The sequence below is a fragment of the Carlito syrichta genome, unplaced genomic scaffold, assembly GCF_000164805.1.
Source record: "Carlito syrichta isolate Samal-C Ts95f unplaced genomic scaffold, Tarsius_syrichta-2.0.1 Scaffold308920, whole genome shotgun sequence".
NCBI classification, from domain to species: Eukaryota; Metazoa; Chordata; class Mammalia; order Primates; family Tarsiidae; genus Carlito; species Carlito syrichta.
Genome location: NW_007253016.1, coordinates 14,455 through 39,898, shown reverse-complemented (window position 1 = coordinate 39,898; position 25,444 = coordinate 14,455). Strand labels below are relative to the sequence as shown.

The window sequence follows — 25,444 nt, the reverse complement described above, 5'->3', positions numbered from 1 at the left end:
AAGGAAGATTTTTCACAATTTTTTCATTCCCCAATACTCTAACTCTTCAACTAAGCTTCTAAGCTGGCGGCATGTTAGGTTCCTTGAAAATAATCACAGAATTCATTGTGGCAGTTAAGTATCCTGGATGGAAACACATTGAGGATCCCAACCAAAGCCAACTAGTCTTCAAATGAGTGAATGAATCATTACAAGAAATTGTGACTGAAAGGCCACCCAAGGAGTAATAAGAAATTCAACCAGTCTTCTCTTGGATATAGTTTAGCCAATTCACTCTAGTTCAGATAAAACAAATGTTTGATGGATGTGATGAAGACATAAACAAACAAACAAAATACAACAACAAGACATCAGGAGACAGCTGTAAAATGAGGATTTCCCAAAATGATATGCCTTTGGAAAGTGTCACTATCAAGAAGTTGCTTGGCTGGGTGTGGTGGCTCATGTCTGTATTCTCAGCCACTTTGGGAGACTAAGGCAGATAAAATACTTGAGCCCAGGAAGTAGAGACCAGATTGGGAAACATAGTGAGACCTTGTCTCTACAAAAAACAAAAAGAAAACAAAAGAAAAAATTAGCTGGGCAGGGTAGCATGTAGCAGTAGTCCCCAGAGGGATCGCCTGAGTCTAGGATGTTGAGGCTGCAGTGAGTTGTGATTTGCCACTGTCTGCCAACCTGGGCAACAGGAATCTGACTAAACAAACAAACAAACGAGTTCCTGATTAAGATGATTATTTCAAAAACCTCTAGAAGCTAAGTTTTATCTGAAGTAGTGATGCAGGCATTTTAAATTTGGCACAGAGATTTGTAAGTCTACAGTACACTCATTCTTTTATCTGAGGTCACTCTTCAATCTTTTGTAACTTTAATCAAGACATTCAGGTTTCTGTAGGTCAAAAGCCTCATAATTCAAGAATCTAATGCAAAAAACTTTTTTAAAAAAGAGAGTATATTCATTTTTCAGAAACTTGCAACTCACTAACAAAGTCAGAAAACGGAAGATATAAATCAAAATAAATAATTTAACCTGATATTATGACCGAGAAACTTAAGGAGAATGAGAAACAAGTTGCTTATTTTTCTATTCTCTCAGCTATCAACAACCCAAGACTTTCAAGAAATAAAACTGAGAATAGTAATGCATTATCATCTTACCTGTGTTACCCTTTTGGGGGTAAGGGTAAGGAAAAATGTGTAACATGGTAGGAGCAGGAAAATAACATTGGCAGTCCTGCGACAAGTATGCTACAGATTCTACACATTTCATTAGATCCAGTCCCATCACTAACCCATTCAGAAACATGCCTGAGAGAGGTGAAGTGGCCGGCCAGTGGTTACCCAGCTAGCCTGTGGCAGGGTAGGCTTTGATTCTAGGGCTACCTGGTGTCCTTGCCACAGCGTAACACTGCCTGAGTTTTCCCGGCTCTGTGAACACATTCATTGTTCACTTGGCATAAGGTTTCCAGTTCCTTTCTTTCCACTATTCCATCCAAATGAGTTTTCTTTCTCATTCTGAGGGCTTCTGTGAGCATTCACACCCTGTTCTGTAGCTAAGGAAAACGAAGGGAAACCAGATTCCTCTTCACACACAACAGCTCTCTCCTTTATCACATTCTAAGTGAAAGCTTTAATAAGAGACATAGTGTTTCTCTCAAACCCATTGTAGTTGAGGAGAAGCAGCCTGCTTTGCTACGTTGTTCCCAGTGGCCAACATGTTCACACCCAGGAGGTTTGTGATAATTTTCCCATTACACAATGTGAAGTAAAAGCTCAGCTTTTGTTATCAACGGTCAACTTAGTTAATTCATTGTTGAATATAAAAATAACCAATAATTTCTAATGTAAATGATAACTGTAACATATCTTTGTACTAGCAACACTTCACTCTCTTATCACAGTTTCCCTACACAGCAGGGAAGATGAATACATGTCACAGCAGACAAAATATGCAAGGGACTGCACATAGCTCTTGCATTTTATCTCAGAGTCAGGGAAGTTGTAGATTCTATTCCACTTAAAAGCCTTGCTTTTAATTTTTCCCTCTTCAGATCCTAAATACAGCAATTTAGAAAATACCTCATATTTATTTTGTACTGTCTCAGCACTCCCCAGGCTACTCCTGGTGGTATGAGATCTTTTCTTTGAAAAGAATGATAATATGGTTGTTAACACAGAACTACAAAATGGCAAACTGTGAATAGTAAAGCCACAGATTGATCTGCTACATTTCAATAATTCATAAATTTTTTAAAGAGCTATTAAAATTTGTGTTCTACAGTATTTCCTATACTAAGGAAAGGGAAGTACATGGACTTTATATGAAAGTTAATGCGCTTTTAAATTTTTGAATTCTGAAACTCATTTAATTTTATCAGATTTATGTATGTGTTAAACTGTTCAGTCTTTCTACTCTATTCTAATCAGATAATAGGCACTTAAAGAAACATTTCATTTTTGTTGTCAGAATGCAACTGCAAAATGTGGGAGTCATTGTATAAGGTGAAAATTACCTTGTTTATCTATAACCGAGTATGAGGCCAAAAATCCTCGTCCAGAAACATGGATTCCACTCATGAACAGCACTGTAATTTCATTGCTTTTTGACTCAATTGAATGGTTCATTTGCGACCTCAGACCACAGTATTTGCCTAGGAATGAAAGAAAAGCAGATATTGGTGTGACTATCATTAAGTCAATAATATTTGTAATGTAGGTAACAGAATCAGAATAATATACCAAATGGGCTATTAAATTAGTACAAAATAATGACTAGAGTGTGTAACAACTGAAAAATCACAAATTACTCTGGAGAAAAAAAAAAAAGCCAAGTAATAACTGTTCAAATGATTCAAAAGAAAAAAACAGTACAGGCAACACTGACTTTATGACAATTCATTTCATATGAAACACACATATATGCTTTAAAACAGTAACAAGGAACTAAAAGAATTAACTTGAAACATTTCATGCAGGCAGATGGCTCACAACTGAACTGATAGTCAACCAGTAGGATTCTTAACACAACCCTCAGGCTCCCCTAGATCCCGACCTGAGGACACCCCTCAAGCCTTTTTGGGATCTACTCAATTTTTCTTCTGAGGACTGCTGATTTCTACTCAATCTCTTTGGTGGTCAGGTTCATTCCCATGACTTTAACTATGATCTGACAAGTCACAGATGTAACCATCCATCCACAGCCTTTACCTTGAATCTCAGGGTATATGTCTAACTGCATGCCTAACTTCTATCCTTTAATGTCTATCAGATATGTAATAAAAAATAACATACTCAGTACACTCCTTAGATACTAAGAAAAAAAGAAGAAAAATGAATTAAAACAAGATATCCACTAAATAAATACTAAAAATGGATTATTTTATGTGCTTGGTTACTTGTCCAAATGGCAACATCGCTTGAAAAAGAGTAATGTGGACTTTCAGGAATATCACTACCCTTCATACTTGACTTTGTGAGTAGAAAATTTTCAGGAGTCAATAAAAAAACCCTGTTAGAACTAGTGAAGAAGCTTAGCAAAATCACAGGATCCGTATATAAATATCAACTGTATTTCCATATTTGCTAATGACAATCTGAACTGAATTTTTAAAAACTCAACCCACAACAGCATCAAAAAGAGTAAAATATTTAGGAACACCTTTAAAAAGAATAAGCTCAAAATCAGTACACTGAAAAATACAAAACACTGCTGATAATAAAGAACTAAAGAAATGGGAAGATATACTGATACTAAGTCCATGAACTAGACTACTCAGTACTGTTAATATGTCAGTTCCTCCTAAATTGATATAGTGATTTACTGCAATCCCTCTCAAAATCTTACTGGGCTTTTTTTTTTTTTTTTTTAAGAAAAGCATTAACAATCTGAGTATAAAATTTATATGAAGTACAAAGAACACAGAATAGCCAAAATAATTTTAGTAAAAAAAAGAAAGTACCTGATTTTTAAACTTAGTATAAAACTATAGAAATCAAGACAGTGTGGAATTGCTGTAAGGATAAATATAAATAAAACATACAGTTGTATGTATAAATATAATAATCAAGACAGTGTGAAACTGTTTTAGGGAAAAATATATATATGAAACATACTGTTGTACTTTAGTATCCATGAGGAATCTGTTCCAAAACTTCCCTCTGATACCAAAATCTGCAGATTCTCATGTTCCTGATATAAAATGGTGTAGTATTTGTATATAATCTATGTACATCCTCTCATATACTTTAAATTATCTCTAGATTACTTATATTGTACCTAATATGGTGTAAATGCCATGTAAAAATAGTAGTTATACTGCATTGCTTTGAGAATGACAAGAAGTCTGTACATGTTCAGCACCATTTTTTCCTCCACATAGTTTTGATCCATGGTTGGTTGACTCCGCAGATGCAGAAAATGGAAAACTAATTGTATATTATATATGCAACATTATACATATATATACACACAGTCATGAGTCACTTAATGACAAGAATAGAATCTGAGAAATGTGTCCTTAGGCAATTTCATCATTGTACGAATATCCTAGAGGGTACTTACACAAACCTGACAGTACAGTCCATTACACATCTAGGCTACATGGTATGGCCTATTGCTCCCAGGCTATAAACCTGTACAGCACGTTACTGTACTGAATTCGTATTGGGAATATATAAGAAACCCCTGCAACACCATAATAAGATAAGTAACCCATTTTTTAAGGAGTAAAATATTTGAATAAGACACTTCAACAAAGATGGCATACTATGCCAAGTAAACACATAAAATGTTCAACAGTCTTCATCCTTTGAAAAATAAGTACTAGAACTACAAGGAGATTCAATACACACCCAACAGAATGGCTACAATCACACAAGATAGACAATACACCAAGTATTGGTGAGGATGTGGGCGAAAGAGAATCTTCATACACTAATGGTAGAAATATAAACTGGCACAGCCAGCTACCTTTGAAAAACAGTTTGGCAGTTTCTAAAGAACTTATACATAAACACATAATTATCATACAGCTCAACACCCACTTTTAGTTATTTTCCCAAGAAGAAAAAAAGCATGTCTATAGAAATATTATGCAAATAATCACAGCAGCATTACTCCTATCTGCCTCAAACTGAAACAATTTTTTATCAACTAGTTAGTAGATAAACAAGATGTGGTATATATCCTTACAACGGAATACTACTCAACAATAAAAAAGGAACAAACTACTACTACATACAACAAAATGGATGATCCTCAAAAAACATTATGCTAAGTGGAGAACCTACTCATTTATATTTCTAGAAAGGCAAAAATAATAATAAAATAAAATAAAGGGTGGGGGATGGAAAGCAGATAACAGCTGTCTGGCACTGGGGTGAACGGGAACTACATGCAAGGGAACACAAGGGAAACTTTTGGTGTGACGGAAATTTCTAACCTTAGATTTTAGTGATGGTTACATACCTGTATATTTGCTGAAAAACCAAACTACATTTAACACAAGTGAATTTCATGGCATGTAAATTATACCTTAATAAAGTCTGTAAAAAATGCAAACATTGAAATAATTTTGATTGTGAGAAATCGTCAGGTGTTAAAGATGTCATTGTTTTATGGAAGGAAAAGATAGGTCATGGAATTAGATGCTGTTAGAGCTGAACGAGAAATTTAGAGATCTAATCCAAGTCCCACATTTGACAGTTGAAAAAACTGAAAAACTTATAGATAACTGGATTGCCTAAAGTGACACAACTCGCTAAGACTGAAGTCAGTCCAGAACCTCGGTTCTTGTTATACAAGGTTTGTGTTCCCACATCTCCAAATTCATATACTCAAAACCCTCAACTCTAATATGATATGTAGAGATGGGGGCCTTTGGGAGGTTATTGTCATGAGGGTGCAGCTCTCTTGAATGAGATTAGTGTCCTTATAAGAAGAGAAACTTAGAAAAAGAGCGTTTGCATCTCCCCTGCTCTCCTTTATGTGAAAATACAAGACAATGGCTATCTGTAAACCAGGAAGAATGCCCTCACCAGATACCAGATCTGCCAGCACCTTGATCTCAGGTTTCTAGCCCCCAGAACTATGAGAAATAAATGTTTATTGTTTAAGCCATCCAGTCTATAATATTTTTGTTATAGCCCACAAACTAATGCAGTTTTCTATCTTGTCTTGTGATTTTTCCTTGTGCACACCACTCACCAGTAATGGAGCTAATGATGCTTCCTCCCATGGGGCTGTGATGAGAAACACTTAATATCGGCATGGCTTTCTCTCTCCCTGCACATGACCCACCATAAAACTTGAGGAGTCCCTCAGGGTCCACAGCAGTCCAGCTGCACTCTCCTTTCCATGGCAGCAACAACGCTTTTGCGTTTCCTCTCATTCCACCCACAGTCTCACCCCTTAAAGACATTAGTAAATACTTCAGTTTGTCTTTTGGTCTAAGTCACCCAAGAATCTCATGATGCTATGTTTGCCCTTAACCACAAGATTAGTTTTACCTACGCCACATTCATTTCAAGATGACTATTTGCTGAAACTGACCATATTCTTTTTTTTTTTTCAATTCTTTTTAACTTTATTTTTTTTTTTTTCATTAATCAGTATTTTTTATTATGGTTTTGTGGGGTACAGTTAAGGGTTAGGTGTACAATGACGTTTCATTCAGGCACCCTGTAAATAAAAAGTGTTTTCCCATCCCCCGACAGATATTTGCTACTGTTAATCCCATCCCCCTCCCCCCCCATAGTTTCCCAATACCATCCATCATTTTCTCATAGTATTGCATTGGATGTTCAAGGTCCATTATATGAGTGAGAACATGTGATATTCGGATTTTTGTTTTTGTGAGAGGTCACTCAGTATTATAGACTCTAGTTCCATCCAGGTTGCAGTGAAATTCATGATTTTGTTCTTTTTTATGGCTGCGTAGTATTCCATCGTGTATATGTACCACATTTTTTTAATCCAGTCCTCTTTTGATGGGCAGCATGGTTATTTCCAGGTTCTTGCTATTGTGAACAATGCTGCGATAAACATACGTGTGCAGGTATCTTTTTTATAGAGTGATTTGTGTTCTTCAGGGTATATTCCCAGTAGGGGGATTGCAGGGTCATATGGAAGGTCAATTTTTAGAGCTTTTAGGAATCGCCACACTGCTTTCCACAGAGGTTGCACTAGTTTACACTCCCACCAACAGTGTAGAAGTGTTCCCTTTTCACCACACCCTCTCCAGCAGCTGTTATTTTTTGAGTTGTTGATAATTGGATTCTGACTGGAGTTAGGTGGTATCTCAGTGTGGTTTTGATTTGCATCTCCCTGATGATTAGTGAGGTTGAGCATTTCTTCATGTGTTTGTTGGCTGCTCGAATATCTTCTTTTGTGAAGTGTCTGTTCATGTCTTTTGCCCATTTTATAATGGGGTTGTTTGTTTTCTTCTTTTCAGTACGCTTCAGTTCCTTGTAGATCCAGGATGTTAAGCCTTTGTCGGACCTAGAGTTGGCAAATACTTTTTCCCAGTCTGTAGGCTGTCTCCCTGCTCTCTTGATGGTTTCTTTGGCTTTGCAGAAGCTTGTCAGTTTAATAAGGTCCCATTTGTCTATCTTCTCTCTTAAGTCCTGTGGGTTTCGGGTTTTGTACAGGAATTGGATGCCAGTTCCGATTTCCATCAGAGTATTTCCTTCCTTTTCTAAGGTTCTTATGGTTTGAGGTTTTACATTTAGGTCTCTGATCCATTTGGAGTTAACCTTTGTGCATGGGGATAGATAGGGGTCCTGTTTCAATCTTCTGCATGTGGTCAGCCAATTTTCCCAGCACCATTTACTGAATAGGTTCTCCTCTCCCCATTGGTAGGTGGTGGGGGCTTTGTCGAAGATGAGTTGGTTGAGAAATTGAGGTTTTGCTTCTGGAATCTCAATTCTGTTCCATTGATCTATATGCCTGTTCCTGTACCAATACCAAGCTGTTTTGATGATTGTAGCTTTATAGTAAAGTTTGAAATCTGGTATTGTGATACCACCTGCTTTATTTTTTTTGCTGAGGATTGTTCTGGCTATTCTTGGATGTTTGTGTTTCCATATGAATTTCTGTGTTGTTTTTTCTAGGTCTGAGAAGAATGTTGTTGGTAATTTAATGGGTATTGCATTGAATTTGTAGATTGCCTTTTCAATCTACCCTAAAGTCATTTTTAATTGTGCTAACATTTCCAAAAGATTACACACAAGTAGAATTGTGGAATTTAGCCACAATTTTTAAAGTGTGTTATCCCCTTAAGCTAGGGGGCTTTCTCCTACCCATTGAAAAAATACTATATTTTAAATAAATTTATATTTAATATAAATATAATCTAGAGCCAGCCAATTTCTCTTTTCTTTCAAAAAATGAGAATAATTTAACTCTAAACTCAAAGTGGCAGCTGTCAGTTAAAGCAAAGCACAAACCAAAACCAAAAAACCTCTAATTCTGCTTCAACACTGTCCATAAAATTTCATACATAAAGCTTTTTTTTTCAAGATTTAATTCTCCAAAGCATTCCAATTTCTCAATTATTAAGTAATTAACCTTATGCATACATGACAATTTCATCAGAAATTTTAGGATGAGCAGAGAAACCATTGTTATATAATGGTTTGAGGGAGATTGCTCTGAGGATAATTCCAGGCCTGCATATCAATGGAATAACAAAGATAAAAATATTGTATTTATATATCATAGTGTTTTAGATATTTTTTCTTAGTTTGATAAATTATACTAAGTTCAATTTTTCTGTCTTGCATTTAGGCTGACCTAACTTACAAAAGCCACCCCCCCCCCCGAGTAAATTTTCTCTTCTTATAGACACAGAAACATGCTGCATGTCTGGTGGGTCATTAGTGTAGAGATCTGGATGCTGAATGGGTTTGGCTGCAGAGGAAACCTGAATAGCAAGAAGTTGTGAAGCCTCAGAAGAAAAAGTGGCGAAGGACTCCATGAAAGTACAAAAGAAGATGGAGTACAGGTTCTCAGGAAATTAGGGCAGGGGCTAGAACAACTCATCTCTTAAAATAAATCCATCCAAGTGGATAACCCATGGTTTATGCCATTATTTCCTTTACCGTGGACATTTAAGTTTCCAATTTTCCCATATTTTAGACAATGATGTATTAGATATGTTCATATGTATGTTTTTTTCCATATTTAAAATGATTACTGAGGCCAGATTCTCTGAAATCAAGTTACAGAGTCATATTGCTTTCCGAAAGACTTATATTAATTTATACTACTCCCATCAACACAGAGTGTGTCTTTATTTCAGGGCAGACTTATCACCATTTTTTTCTCTGTTTATAAATGCCTTAAAATATACAAACTTTATAAAACTTTAGAAGAATATAAAGAGAAAAATGTAATCATCCTTATGTAATCTTATTATGCAAACAAAACAACTAATAACACTCTGGAGGGTACCTCTCTATGCCTCAGCTTTCTCCATCTGATAAAGAAAAATAATAGTAGCATTTATCTCATAGGATCATAGTCATCATTAAATTAATACAAATGTATATGTGTGTGTATACACACAAGCACAGCATTGTTCATGTGTCTGTTCATTCACCCATTCATGCACACTCTCTGACTTTAACATATACCACTAAACTGCTTTACAGAAAGATCTATCAACTTATTCCCCTCCCCAAAAGCAGTACTGGAGATAAAAGAAACTGATAGCTAGCTTGTTATTGTCTTGATTAATTAGTGAAGTTGAACCTTTCCAATGTGTGTTTGTTTACTTGTAAGATTTGTGATCCTTTATTTGTTTATAGTTTGTTTACTATGTGATCCTTTTATGGTTCTAGGGTATTTCTCACCAGGACTCCCTGCCATCTTTTTGTTTGTTTGTTTTTAAATTTTTAACTACTTGTATGTTACGTATATGGTGAAAGGGAGATTTTTCTGGGTAAGTCTGACCTAATCAGGTAGGCCCTTTAAAAGCACACTGTTTTAGCCAGGCTCGGTGGCTCAGCCTGTAATCCCGCGCCTTTGGGAGGGTGAGGTGAGTGGATTGCCTGAGCCCGCGGGTTCGAGACGCGCCTGGGCAGCGAGACCTCATCTCTACAATAAATCAAAAATTCAGCCGGGCGTGGTAGCGCATGCCTGTAATTCCGGCTACTAGGAAGGATCACCGGAGCCCAGCAGGTCGAGGCTGCGGTGGCCGGGAGTGGCCACTGTACTCCAGTCTGGGCGACAGAGTGAGACTCCAACTCAAAAAAAAAGAAAAAAAGCACACTGTTTTCTCAGTTAGTCACAGAACTGGAAATTAGAGAGATATGTACCAGCTGGCCTAGAAGAAAGCAAACATCTATGCTGTGAATGCCTATCAGGATCATTGCAAGTGGCTTCTAGGAACTGAGAGCAGTCCCTGGCCAATAGTTACCAGGGAAATGGAGACCTCGGTTTTATAACTGCCGGAAAATGAATTCTGTCAACAACCAGTGAACTTGGAAGAGAACCCTGAACCCAAGATGAGAACCGTATCCCCTGCTAACACCATAATTTCAGTCTGCTGAGACCCTGGGTAGAGAATTCAGGCATTCCATGCCTTACTGGTTTCAGAGCCATAGAAACTGATTAGAAATTGTGTTGTATTAAGTTGCTAAGTTTGTAGTAATTTGTTATGAAGCAACAGAAGACTAATACAATCAGAAATCTACTTTAGTGTATATTAAGAACACTTTTGGATGATCAAATCTGACAGAAGTACGAAGCAGAAGGTTGAGGCCCCAAATCAGTCCATAGATGTATTTTACTTGGCCTCTTGGCCTGTATAGTTTTGGGCCATATATTCCCTTTCAAAAATGTTTAAATCAAGTGCCAAGATTTTTAAAATCTGGCAACTTCATATGAATTCTAAGTTTCCAGTTCCTCTTGAAAAATCACAAGGGAAAAAAAAAAAGGGAAACCTAGGCTAGTTTTCCAAACATTTGTAACTGTCTCCTTTGAAAGAGAAAGTCACACTCCAGTTTGCTACAGCCTTACTGTTCTACAATGTCCCCAATCCTGAAGCTCAGTTACCATTTATCATCATGGCAATGCTGTTAATTTTCTTATTCCTAGTCCACTTCACTCATTTATTTACCCTTCCAGCCGTGCTGGTAGTGAGCCTGTATCCAGCTGCAGAGTATAAACACCCTAAAGTTATTATGTCCCTTCCAATGTCCACATCAACCACTTATATAATATGATGAACAGCACAAACTAAATCCCATAAGATGCTAAATAGAAACATTATGTATTCAAAAGAGAAGAAAGATAATGCATCTGATTCGATAGACCAGGAGTGGTGTTAATATTATTATAATTATATTATAATAGTACAAGCACATATATAAATTATTATAATTACATATTACTATATTGTATATTATAATTAATACAGTAATATATCTCTTAATATCCATTAATATATATTAGTATATAAATATATTATATAATACAATATATGAGTATAATAGTATTATGATTTATGTTCTCAACTAAATGGAAGCTCATTCAGCCTACTAAGAGGCATGCGATGGAACATGCTCCTCTGAAGGAGCTGCAACTTAGACGAGGTGGAGGGTAGGGAGTTGTTACAGCAAAAGCACATTGACTCTGTTCACCTTCAATGGGGAAAAGGAAGCTTGCTTAAAGGGCATCAGTCTTCATTTACAAACTGACTCACTGAGGAACAGTTTGCTAGCAGCTAGTACAGGAGCACCTCCAGTCTCAAAACTTGGAATTCTCAAATGAACTCATTTATTGAGCCCCTGAATATCTAGACACTAAGCTACATAGGTATTAGGGATTCAATAATGAAATGAGACAAGCACCTTGTTGCTTTCAGAAAGCTTCATGCAATGGGACAGGGAAAATGCACAGTGAAGCCTCTATGGTATTGAAGGAATCATCAGATGCCCAGGCAATTTTTAGAGTCTATACTATGATTAAATAACATTCATCAGTGTCTTTAAAAAGTCAGGTTTCATGGATCACTGCCTTGTGTTTGGTGGGCCACAGTGAGGTGGAGTTGTACAAACTAATCCCCTGACTTGGAGTGATTTTAATTACTTTTTGAATGTCTTCCCATAATGATTTCTCTCATGTTGTGAACAAGTTGTTGTTTTTGGCTGAATTTAGCCTTAGTTTTTGCTGCTCCAGCAAAGACTCATCTATAGAGGATAATGATAGGAAGGTATAGGTCTAATGTCTTTTAAAACAATTAGACCATTTGGCACATATTCAAAATTAGATATAACAGATATTTACTAGGCTTAAAAGGGATTTAGCAGTATCACTAAGAATAGATGTGCCTTTCTTAAAAATAGTGTTGACTACTTTAAAAGTATGCTTTTCTATAACATCATAAAGTCATTGCACATTTTTATTTTAGAGGAGGTGGTTACTTCAGTATTATTTTTCTCAAATAGGTCACAGATCTTGTATTTGCATATTTTAAAATGAAGGACCACATAGAAAAATGGAACCTGACACTTTGACTCCTTCTCATATATCACTGACACAAATCAATTCCAGAAGCATTGAAGATTATGTGTATAGAACACAGTAAGGCTTTGAGAGGAAAGCCTTGAGAACATCTTCATGACCTAAGAATGGGCAAAATCCCTAAACAGAATATAAAAATGTGCTAACCATAAAAGAAAAAATTAATAAAAGTAAACTACATAAAATAAATTAATGCTTATCAAAAGAAACCAATAAGGAAATAAAATGACAGCTCATAGAAAAGGAGAAAATATTTATAACACATGTTATCTAAAAAGATCCTATAACCAGAATATGTACAGAACTACAAATGAATAAGAAAATGATCTCCTGGTCGAAAAACCACCCCAAAACTTTGAACACAGATTCTTTATAAAGGGAGATATTCAACTGGAGAAAACGGAGAATAAACACATGAAAAGAGCACAATATCATCAACCATCAGCAAAATACAAAGCAAATTATGTATCATTTGCCATCAATACACACATACCTGAACAGCTAACATGGAGAAAAGAAGAGAACAGTTCCTAGAACTCCCAGTCACTGGTGGTGGGTATAAAATGGTATCACCACAACATTTAGCAATATCTATAAAGCTGAACATATGCAACCCAATCGCCCAGCAATTCCTCTTTTAGATACAGAAATGTGTGCTTGTGTTTACCAAAAGGCAAGTAATAGAATGTTCACAGTGGACAACTAATGGTAGTCAGAAACTGGTTATATGGTGGATATACCTTAATTACTGAGCCACTTCCTTACCGTGAAAAATTTAGATTGCTTTCAATTTTTCTATATAGTAAACAATGCAGCAATACACATCTTCCTAATACAGTTTCTGTCTTTTGAAGTATTTCCTTAGGAGTGATTCTTAATATATACTTCAAGACTGCTGCCCAAGTAAGCTACACCAATACATCCTCAGTATTTTAAAAGTGTCAGTTTTACCACTACCATATCAACATAACATTAAAATTGTTATACTTTTTTACTAATATGGTATTTTGCATTTCTTTGATTTTAAGCATAGCTACCTCCTTCAAAACCCTCTTTCAGGACTACAACTTGGACTAAAGAGCATACAGGTTTTTATCACTATCCACAGTGGTAATCAAAGGGTATTGTTAGAAAAATTTACAGCATTTAGATAGACCAAGGTATTCACAAAGTAATACCAATCTTCCCTATAATGGGCTTTCTTTCTCTCGTGAAATTTCTACTTTAATTGAGGGCATTAAGAGGTACCTTTTGGAAAATCAGCAAACTTCTAGACAGAAGAGGCCTTCACATTCTGTTTCTTTTCTTTTTGAGTTGGAGTGTCTATCGGTTATCTAGTCTGGAGTGCAGTGGCACACTCATGGCCACCCCAGCAACAAGCTGCTGGGCTCAGGTGATTCTTCCGCCTCAGCCTTCCAAGTAGCTGGAATTACAGGTACGTGCTGCCACGCCTGGCTGATTTTTTGATTCATTGCAGAGATGAGGCCTTGTCAAGTTGCCCAGACTGTTCTCAAACCTGTAGGCTCAGGCAATCCGCTGACCTCGGACTCCCAATTAGCCACCATGCTCAGCTGTTTCTATTTCTTAATAAAACCTCTTGAAAAGGTAATAATTCAAGATCCCAGCTCTTAAGTTGACAGTTTCTTCTGGAACAGCTGGGAGTTTCTCCCACCTAGTATGCTAATATAAAAAGCACTGAGTCATAAAAATGTGTAGACTTCAGAAAGCAGCAAAACCACCTGTGTTGCCAAGCATCACAGGTGAGACAAACATGGCATACCAAGTAATTTCTTTGAAAGCTTTATTTTGAAAAACAAACTTCACCACTTAGGAGATGTCAAAGCCTTTTAATATTCAGAAAAAGGCTCACAAATAGAACTCTTAGATGAGGTCAACATCTCATAATAGAGTAAGTTTTATTGGATTAAATGCTAATAAGAAATGGAACAGTTGCCAATTCCTCAATAACCTGCCTCAAATCATCAGAGGAAACATTTTAAAATGATGACAACAATTATAGAGACAAAGCTTTGGTGTTTCTCTGTCCTAGGTCACAACCCAGATTGACCAACCTGACCATTCCAGGGTACAAAGATACTCAAGGTTTTTCAAATTGTATATTCTGTACTTTATAATGCAATAATCTCATATGAAGTATCTGCATTAGGGACAAAGCTAACATAAATTCAAGTCTTATCAAGTGTTATAAAAAAATCCATACTAATCAATATATTTTCGTGATAAATAAATATGAGACACTTCAGCATCTGACTCCATATTTTCATAGATTAGGACCTCATCTCACAAGAAACTCTGTGGCTCTTACATCCACCATGCAAAATACCTTTAATCATTAAGATCAGATATCATTTATTTAATTATTATCTATGGGAAACTACTCTAAATGTAAAATATAAACAATGACGATTATATTGTAATATCCCTTATTTCATTTAAATAAAACAACACTTAATACTTTAATTTGACAAAAGGTTTTATTTTCACAAAGATAACTAAAAAAAAACAGGAGAAACTCGAAGTACAAAATTGTTGTTCTTTTACTAGGTTCATAGATCCCTAAAGCATAATAGTCAATTTCAAAGGTCTAAGAATCCCTTACATAGTAAAGGTTATTAAAAGACTCATTAATAAGTCTCATTGATCAAGATGTCCTGTACAATCATAACATAATACACATAAAAACTTGAAATGATATGAAAGAAGTATGACAAAACATCAGTTTCATAAACAAATGCAAATGGATTTCAGACAGCTATTAAAAAGTATTTTCAATTTGGTTAAAAGTAAGACTCAAAAATATGCTACATACAAGAAACACACTCAAAAAATGATTCAGAAAGGCTAAAAATAAAAGGATGAGCAAAGACAGATACGAACAAAAAATGAAAACAGTAAGAAAGAAGAAGGAGGGTATCTGGGTGAGATATGCCAAATAAAGAGTAATTCGAATGAAAAAGTACTAAATACGACAAAGGATGAACTTATTAACGCTAAAAATCACAATTTAAAATGAAGATATTATCACTATAAATATCTATAACAAGAACAACTAACTTTATAAAAGCAAAACCTCTGAGACATACAACAAAGAAAAAAAGAGTCATGACAAATAGGAGATCAAGTAGATACAATAAGAATATAGAAACCTAAACGACAAAATAAGTGAGACAGATCTTTTGGATATCAAACTTTTATATCTTGACACTAGAGAATAAACTCTCTCAAACAAACAAGGGACATTCACAAAAAATAATCATAAAAAATCATCTGAATGCAACAATGGAAGGACTTTATAAAAAAATAATTAAAGCTGGGCTAGGTGGCTCAGCCTGTAATCCCGCGCCTTTGGGAGGCTGAGGTGAGTGGATTGCCTGAGCCCCCAGGTTCGATACCCGCCTGGGCAGGCGAGACCTCATCTCTACAATAAATCAAAAAGTCAGCCCGGCGTGGTAGCACATGCCTGTAATTCTGGCTACTTGGAAGGCTGAGGCGGAAGGATCGCTGGAGCCCAGCAGGTCGAGGCTGTGGTGGCTGGGAGCGGCCACTGCACTCCAGTCTGGACGACAGAGTGAGACGCCAACTCAAAAAAAAAAAAATAATAATAATAATAATAATAGTAATAATTAAAAATAAAATCTCCGGCAAGTTTTAAAGTAAACATTTTACGAATAATGTTCTCTGACCATAATGCAATATAATTATAAACCATTACCAATAATAAAGAAAGGTTCTTCCAAGTGGAAATAAAACTATTAAAAAATTATTGGGCAAAAGGAAACTACAAACCAAAATTTCAGAATTCGTAAAAAAAAGATATAATTGACATAATATATTAATTTCTGGATATTAATCTTAAGGATGTAATCAAAGTAAAATTCATGGGCTTAAACACTTTTATCAATAAAATTGAAAAATGAGTTAATTAAATTCCTCTCTAAAAGCCAGTAATCAACAAAGTTAAGTCTAAAGAAAATAAAAATGAAGAAAATCATGAAAACAAAGAGTTTAATAGTGCAGAAAACCAAAAGAGCAGAAGTCAAAATTCATTTTTTGAAAAAAGTTGGCATTGAAATAACCATTATAAAAAATAATGATTCTATTTTGCAGATATCATAGCAAATAAATTAGAAAACCTAAGTAAAATGACTAATTTACCAGACAAATACAATTTTACTAAAATTGGACCCACTGGAGATAAAAAGCTTAAACAGACAAATTCCCTTAGAAGAAATAAAGTCACTAAGGAACTATCTTACCAAAAAGCGCTAGGTCCAGATGGTTTCACAGAGTGAAACCTTCAAAGACTAGATTGTTCAAGCATTCTGTAAAATTTTTCCAGAAAACTAAAAGGAAGAAAAACTTCATAATTCTTTTTATTTATATGTATAACATTAATACCTCAGCTTGATATAGGCAATGCAAAATAGTAAATACAAACTAATATTGCTTATCAATATTTATGCAAAAATACTAAATAAAATATTAGAAAACATAATCCAAAGCCACATTAGGAAAAAAACCCCACCATAACCAACCAATATTTACTCTAGGAATGCAAAGTTGGTTTGATATTAGGGAATCCATTAATATAACACACCATAACAATAGATTTTAGGACAAAAACCATATCATTATCATTCCATAGATACTAAAAAGCCTTTGCAAAAAAAAAATTCAATAATCTTTCTTGATAAAAAACACTTAAGAAAATAAAAATCAAGGGATACTTCTTGTTATGGACTAAATATTTGTGCCCCCACAAAATTCATATGCTGAAGTCCCAATCCCCAATAAGACTATATTTGGAAGTAGTACCATTAGGGAGGTAATTAAAGTTAAATGAGGCCATAGGGGTGGAGCCCCAATCCAGTAAGATAAGGGTCCTTAAAAGAAGAGACTCTCTCATGCCTCTACCCACCAACCCCATCACCATTATGCAATGACACAGGAAGAAGGTGGCTATCTATAAGCCAAGAAGAGAGCCCTCACCAGGAACAAAATTGGTTGGCAATTCTAGGCTCCAGAATTGTGAGAAAATAAACTGCTATTCTTTAAGCCACCCAGTCTATAATACTGTGTTATGGCAACCCAAGATTAGACACTTTCCTTAACATTTCCACTAAGATTAGGAACCTGGAAAGGATGCTCACTATCTCCACCACTATTTAACACTGCCCTGGACTGGAGGTATTAGCCAATACAATTAGATAACATAGATAAAATAATCTATCATAGGCACAAGACATGAAAAAAGAGAAGTCATCTTAAGATGGCATTAGGTATTCGAAAATCCCTAAAAAGTGAAAATTGAAAAAAAACAAAAACAAACAAACAAAAAACTCAGTAAAGTAGCAGGACATAAAATCAACATACAGAAATCTAGTCTTCATATAATTAGGAACCGGTTAGAGGATGTAATGGCAAAACAAAAACATTTCCACACTTATAAAAGCAACAAAGACAACAAAATATTTAGGAATATACTTAACAACAACAAAAAATGTATAAACCCTACATAAGAAAAAGCTTAAACACTGCTGAAAAACAACAAAAGCGGATTCAAACAAATGAAAAAAACAAGTCTTGCTCTTGAACAGGATGACTCAACATCACGAAGCTAATTTATAAGCAACACAATCCCAATAAAAATACCAGCAAGTTTATTTACGAAATTGGGCAAGTGGATACTAAACTTCATATGAATAAACAAACAGGCAAGACAAGCTAGGACAACACTAAAAATGAACATCTCTGAAACGAGACTAGGCTTATCAGGCATTAAAATGCACTATAAAGCCTCTGTAAGGCTTTACAGAACTGTCAGGTTCGGTATGTGAATAGACACACCAATGGAACACAACAGAAAGGCCAGAAATAGAGCCAAGCACATACAGAACTGCAGTATATGATAAAGGCAGTATTTCAAACCACCCAGACAAAGATAAACTTTTAAATGCATGGTGATGGGACAAATGTAAGTCATCTGGAAAACATACACTTAGATCTACACTTCATACCTTACAAAAGAAAAAACCCCAAATGCACCAGGAATAGAAATATATTTTAAAAAAATGAAACCATATAATTCTACTAGGAAAAAAACTGGGTAAGTTTTTCTTTAATTGGAATGTAGGAAGAGGTTTTCAAAATATGACTTAGAATCCAGATACAATTAAAAAAAAAAAGACTGATGAAATTAACTACATTTTTAAAAGTCTGCATAAACTTCATACAAAGTCAAAAGACAACTGACAAACTAGGAGAAATTATTTGCAGCATATATCACATGCAAGCTAATGTCCCTAAAAGATCACGAGAACTCTTAAAACTTCTGAGAAACAAGCACCAAAAAAAAAAAATTTGACAGATGGACATATGGCATGTTGTTCTGGTACTCAGGAGCTGAGGTGGGAAGGACACTTGAGCCCAGGGTTGAGGTCAGCCTGGGCAACAAGTGAGACCAGATCTTAAAAAAAAGTAAAAAAAAACCCAAAAAACTTGACAGAAAAATGGGCAAAAGACATGAAGAGACAAAAAGTTTTTGTTTTTTGTTTTTTAAAAAAAGGACCTTCAACATATGGAAAAAAGTTCAATTTCACTCATAGTAAAAGAAATGCACATTATAGCCATACTAGGATACTATTTCTCATCTATCAGTTGGCAAAGCTTAAAAAGCATGACAACACATTGAGTTGGGAAGGCTGTGGGAAACATGTACTTTTATGCACTCTGGAAATATGAATTGGCCCAACCTCTATAGAGGAGAATGTGTTGATATCTAATAAAGTTACACACATATATATTTACCTTCTGACTCAGCAACTGCACTTCTGGAATCTACTCTAAAGACACACTCCAAGAATACAAAGAGTTTGTAAGTGTAAAATATTGGAAGCAACAAATATAACCATTCATAAAAGAGTAATTAAACTTGGATACATTCACACTATGAAGTCCTATGGAGCTGTGAAAAGAATGGACCATCTCTATGAAGTGATGTAGAGAGATTTCCAGGATACAGTGTTAGGTGGGAGAGGGAGGCAAAGTATGAAAGAATGTTGACAGTATGTTAGATTTTGTATAAGAAAGAGGGGAAAAAAAGAAAATATAAGAATGGCATTTGTACAAAAAATAAATGCAGTGAAGATAAAACAGAGACTAACGTAATTGGTTAACTACAAGGAGGGGGCAGAGATGGGTAGTAAGTACAGACAAAATGCACCAGTGGGGAGGAATGTCACTTATCTGAGTATGTCTTTTTGTACAGTTCTAACTTCAAGAATCATGCTGATAGTTCACATATTCAGCAAAAGAAAAAGAAAATCAACAAGGATGGAAGAAAAAAACCTATAATGGAATATGAACAGAAACAGATGAATCAAACCATATTTCAAATTAATAACATAACCACACTGAAGCGTAGGAGATGCAGAAGTAAGAACTAGCCCAAGGAATTTTTGAACTTAGTATTTAGATGGTAAGTCCTCAGGTTAAGACTCTAAACAAATATGAATTCTAGTTAGCAGGCTCCCTTCACTTAGAACTATGGGATAGCATTCTGAAACTATTTTCTGGTTACAGCACTGAACAAATAAGTAAATATATTACAGTTAATGGGAACTAGATTTATCACTGTCAGAGAAGTGAGTTACAAATATGAAAAGAAAAAGGATAGAGTGAACCCTATAATGTCAGATTAGTACTGAAGGTTATCAGTACAAACTCATGCTCTTTAATAAATATTAAAACAGATATAACATATGTATATGTATCTACCTATGAATATACAAATGTCTATTTACTAAATCTGGCTGCTGAGGGCATGGAATCCTATTGGTCTAAACCTAGTGACCAGACACTGATTTATAATATTAATCTCCACTAGAAAGAACCAGAGTTCCTTGAAGAAACGGCTGATTCCAGGGCTGGGGTAGGGCAAGCACAAGATACGTCTAGAATATCCTGTGCCAGAATATAAGGAAGTACTCAAAAGAATGATGAGGACATCACAAGCTGGCATAAGAGGTAGCTTCACGAGGTTCCCACTGGAAATTTGGGACAATCTGAGCATCAAAATAAATAACAATAGTAAAGGGTTATAAGCCATGGACCAACATGAGAATCCATTGGTCCACACTGATGTAAACAAATGGGAGAGAAGAGAAAGATATCTTTTTCAGTAGGAAAAAAACCTAATAAACATAGAAGGAATAATGAAATTAGAAAAAATGATTGATTCAGACAAGAATGTTGGCCAAACTAGAGGGTGCAAGTTTAATGAGTAAAAAGATATCTACATCATTTTAAAGAGTCTCCCCATAAGATATATATTGATTATGAAGAGAAACACAGGTACAGTGCAGAAACCTGGGAGGCATCACCTTAGCCAAGATGTCAAAGTTAACATCATCAGTAACAGAACAAATTGACATCATGTGCCATGACACCACACACTGAGGACATTGCTTCGGTGGCGTTCCTGCCAAAAAGTCAGAAACATGAGTCTAATAATGGAGAAGCCTCAGACAAATAGCGTACAAAATAATTGTCCATATACTTCAAACACATCAACATCACAATTCGCAAAGAGAGACCAAAGAACCGTCTTCTCCTTTTAATGCCTCTTCTCTGAATGGGGCACTGAAAAAAGATGACATAGGAAAAAGAGGACTCAGTAGCTTCATCACTGGAATCTCGATGCTCAAAATGTATCTGTTTCTATTCTGTAATTCTCAGCAGCGCTATTTTAACCAGAATGTCCAACGACGATTCCTGAGTGATCTCCATTTCTCTGCAATACGTCGAGAAACTTACTTGCTGACAAAACGAAGACCAGTGGGTATATGCTAAGTGATGATGGGGGTGGGTGGGTGCAAACAAAAAGCCAACAGGAATCATCATCAACCAGCCTCCTGAGCTTTCTGCAGGTTTCCACTCACTCACAAGAACAATAGGAAGAAGTGAAAACAACGGAAATGAGGGGCAGGTGAGAAACACCCATGATAGGCCAAACACCACAAATACAGAAGATGACTCTGAAGTCTAGGTAGGGTTAATACCTTTGAAAGGGCTTTCAGCAAGTAACTCCATGGGCTGTAAATTAGAACCAAGTGAGTGATTTAAACCCTGTGCCCCCCAAAAATGTGTCCCATGTCACTCTTCCTCTCCAGAAACAGTGCCACTACTTATTGTCGAAATATGTAATTCTCTTGGTTTCTTTTATTTAAAAAAAACCAAAAACCACATTTTTCATTATGGGAATTTTCAAAAATATATAAAAGTAGAGAGAAGGGAGTGTATCAATTCCCACGTTCCCATTACTCAGCTTCATCAAGGTGCCATTCTGGTTTCTCTCATATCTCGCCCCATCTTTTTTCTCCTTAAATACTTAAAAATAAATCCTAGACCTTTTTTTTGAACTTCAGAATGTCTCTAACAAATTAGAAGTTAAAAAACAATTTTAGCATTACCATATCTAAAAAAATCATTCTTTAGTATCACTGAACGCCCAATTCCTCTAAAGTTTCTTTAATAATCTTAAAAAGTCTTCTTTCAGTTGATTGCTTAAATCAAAACGCAAACAAAGCCTACACATTACTTTTGGAAGATAATGTCTCAGTGTAGACAGTTCCTCCCCTTTCCTTTTTTTTAAAAAAAAATGCTATTTATATGTTGAAGAAACTAGATCATTTGTTCTACAGAATTTCTCATATCCGTAATTTCTCATATCATTTGTTCTACAGAATTTCTCATATCCATAGCCCTCACAGTCAACAGAATACATTTCCCTATCTCCTTTATTTCCTGGACAGCGCTAGAGGTTCACCTTTCACCCTGCTGTTTCAAGAATGCTTCATGGCACTGTCTACTCTACTGCATCCTCAGGAGGAGTTTACTATTCAGTTATCTTTTACTAGTGTGACAGCAATAGTGTTTCTACATCCCTAGACAACTCAAATTCCTAAAACTTTATCCTATACCATATATGCATGTGATGATCAATCTACCAAAGTTACCAGGTTAATCGAGAGGTGACAGTGACAGAGGTTATCAATCAGCAACTTGGGAAACAAGTTGCCTGACCCCTCTGTTTTTAGTCACTTGTAAAATAGGGAATGAGCTAGTACATGTAAAGTGCTTAGAACAGTTCCTAATACATAATATATGCTTAATAAATATAGGAATTCTTCCTCTGGTAGGTAGGGGGCCAAAAAGTAGAGAAGAGATGGAGGGTTTGGCTGCAGATGGAGAAGAGGTCAGAGGATAGTACAGTATTTAAAGAACACGATACTGGGTTTCTATTATAGTTTTGAAAGGTATTTTACACACTGGCACCAATAAATGTTTCCAAGTAAACTCACAGAGAATTCAAGAGTACTTTATTTTATAATGTTCGTTCGCAAAAAGAGCCTTGCAATTTTTTTCCATCTTTCTTGCTTAGAAGAAAGGTACAGATCTCTGAGCCAAAGGTTTTAATCCTTTACTGCAAAGCATATTTTCCAGGGAAGCTTTTAAAATACTGATGTCTGGGTCCCACCCAATCAATTCTGATACAATTGGCCTAGGATAGGAACAAGGTATATAGTAATTTTTTAAAGTCTTGTCAGGTGAATCTAATATGCAGCTATAATTGAGAACCACTTCTCTTAATCAAGAATAACAATAGCAACTATATTTATTAAGCATATATTATGTATTAGGAACTGTTCTAAGCACTTTACATGTACTAGCTCATTCCCTATTTTACAAGTGACTAAAAACAGAGGGGTCAGGCAACCTGCCCAAGTTACACAGCAAGCTCATGGCAGGGTTATATACTTTAATCCCAGAAGTTTTCATCCAAAATCTATGTTCTTAATCACCATGCTACACTGCCTCCTAAGCATAAATTATACTCATATTCTTCAACTGTAAATAAAATGATCAAAGGAACACAAAAGATGAGATAACTTCTTTCTTCTGAGAAGTAGTACACTGGTATTTGGGGCAAAGGTACCAACGTATGCTTATTAGAAAAGCCAATAAAAAAGGTAACAAACAAGAATCTTCTCTTCCTAAAAGAAGATAAAAATTTAAGATTTCCACACATTTTCAAAACTTCCCACATATCACTTTATGCAGCACATTATTCAATGTTAATATTTAAAAACTGCTTTAGTTCTAAAACTTGAGACAATGACGTATTTACATGTATATTTCAAGAAAATGTCCTACCTATTTCAGTTCTGCTGACTCCAATTCCATTATAAATTCTCAAGTAGTTAAAGTGACAAGAATCGGAATCTTCAATGTCAAAGTCACCAAATTTGATGCGAATTCTCTCTCCCATCTTTACACGAATCTCCCATTCACAAACAGTGCTGTTGGGATAGGTCTGGGGGTAGTTTATGGACGTAAGGGTTCCACTTTCAGGGCCTAGTACAGTGTGCCCACATCCATCACCTTTAAAAAAGTTAAAAGAATGATAATTACTCTTACATCTTTAACTCATACCGTAAGTCATCAGGTTTTCTGTAAAGATTTTAAAATAAGTATGACATCACATCTTTTATACCACCAACACTTTTATTAATTGACAAATAATAACTGTATGTATTCATAGGCTACATACTAACATTTTAATACGTATAATGTAGAGTGATCAGATCAGAGTAATTAGCATATCTACCATCTCAAAGACTTACCATTTCTTCATATGGGGAACATTCGATATACCCCTAGCTATTTGAAACTATTATTGCTAACCATAGTCATCCTCCGGTGGTATATGACATAAGAACTTATTCCTCTTTTCTAGTTGTAGTTCTGAATCCTTTAACAAATCACAAGAAGCAGCAGTTGACATAATTCTTAGTAAATTTACTCACAGGAGTCAAGAGAAACCAAGTTAGGTCAAAATAATCAATATTACCTAAATAATGTATAAGTTCAAATAACTTCCCATTCTAAACAAATATAAGTAAATATAACTTAGTAGTAATTAAATATTTATGCATATCATAAGAAATCCAATTTTAAAGAGTATTCATTTATAGAAATTGTTCAAAAAGCAACAGTAAAATACAAAAACATATGATCAGCTTCATGTATCTACCAATATCACAAAATTGTTCTAAAATCTCCGAGAAGCTGAATGATTTCTAAAAAACACAATATATACTAAAGTTTATATAGATTACTGGCCATATAACAGACTACAAGGCATTCCTTTTTGAAACCATTCAAGCAATCTTTTTAAAAATTTATTTATTTTAATTTTATTGTGTTTTCCTTTTATTTTAAAGATGTGGGGTACAATTCAGGGTTAGGTATACAAATGTTCATTACATAGGTACCCTTGTTGATGCAGTAAGCCCCCCCACTTCCTCAGGTAGATTCCCACTACTGCCAATCCCGCTTCCCTGCATCCCTCCCGGCAGTTTTTCACTACTGCCAATGCTTTTCTAATAGTATTAAGATAATTGCTCAAGGTCTGCTTATGAGTAAGAACATGTGATACTCAGTTCTTTGTTTCTGTGAAAGATCACTCAGTATTATAGACTCTAAGTCCATCCAGGTTGCTGTGAAGAGGGTCAAATGGAAGGCCGATTTTTAGATCTTTTAGGAATTGCCACAATGTTTTCCACAGAGGCTATACTAGTTTACACTCCCATCAACAGTGAGAAGTGTTCTCGTTTCACCGCATCCTTTCCAGCATTGGTTGTTTTTTGAGTTATTGATGATGGCCATCCTGACTGGAATTAGGTGGTATCTCAGTGTAGTTTTAATTTGCATTTCTTTGATGACTAGTGAGGCTGAGCATTTTTTCATGTATCTGTTGGCTGCTCGTATGTCTTCTTCTGAGAAGTGTCTATTCATATCTTTTGCCTACTTTGTAAAGGGGCTGTTTGTTTTTTTTCT

The 25,444-nt window shown here is 35.4% G+C and overlaps 1 protein-coding gene across 1 annotated transcript in view; it reads right to left on the bottom strand.

Moving 5' to 3' along the window:
- Positions 1-23,984, bottom strand: part of DCBLD2 (discoidin, CUB and LCCL domain containing 2) — a 57,520-nt gene extending 33,536 nt beyond the window's left edge. The window contains exons 1-2 of the mRNA XM_008066427.2: positions 23,759-23,984; positions 2,511-2,648 (exon numbers count right to left, since the gene is read on the bottom strand). Coding sequence (XP_008064618.1) covers positions 2,511-2,648; positions 23,759-23,873 — 253 coding nt within the window. The 5' untranslated portion in view covers positions 23,874-23,984. The remainder of the gene's footprint in view (positions 1-2,510; positions 2,649-23,758) is intronic.
- Between the last annotated feature and the right edge of the window lie 1,460 nt (positions 23,985-25,444).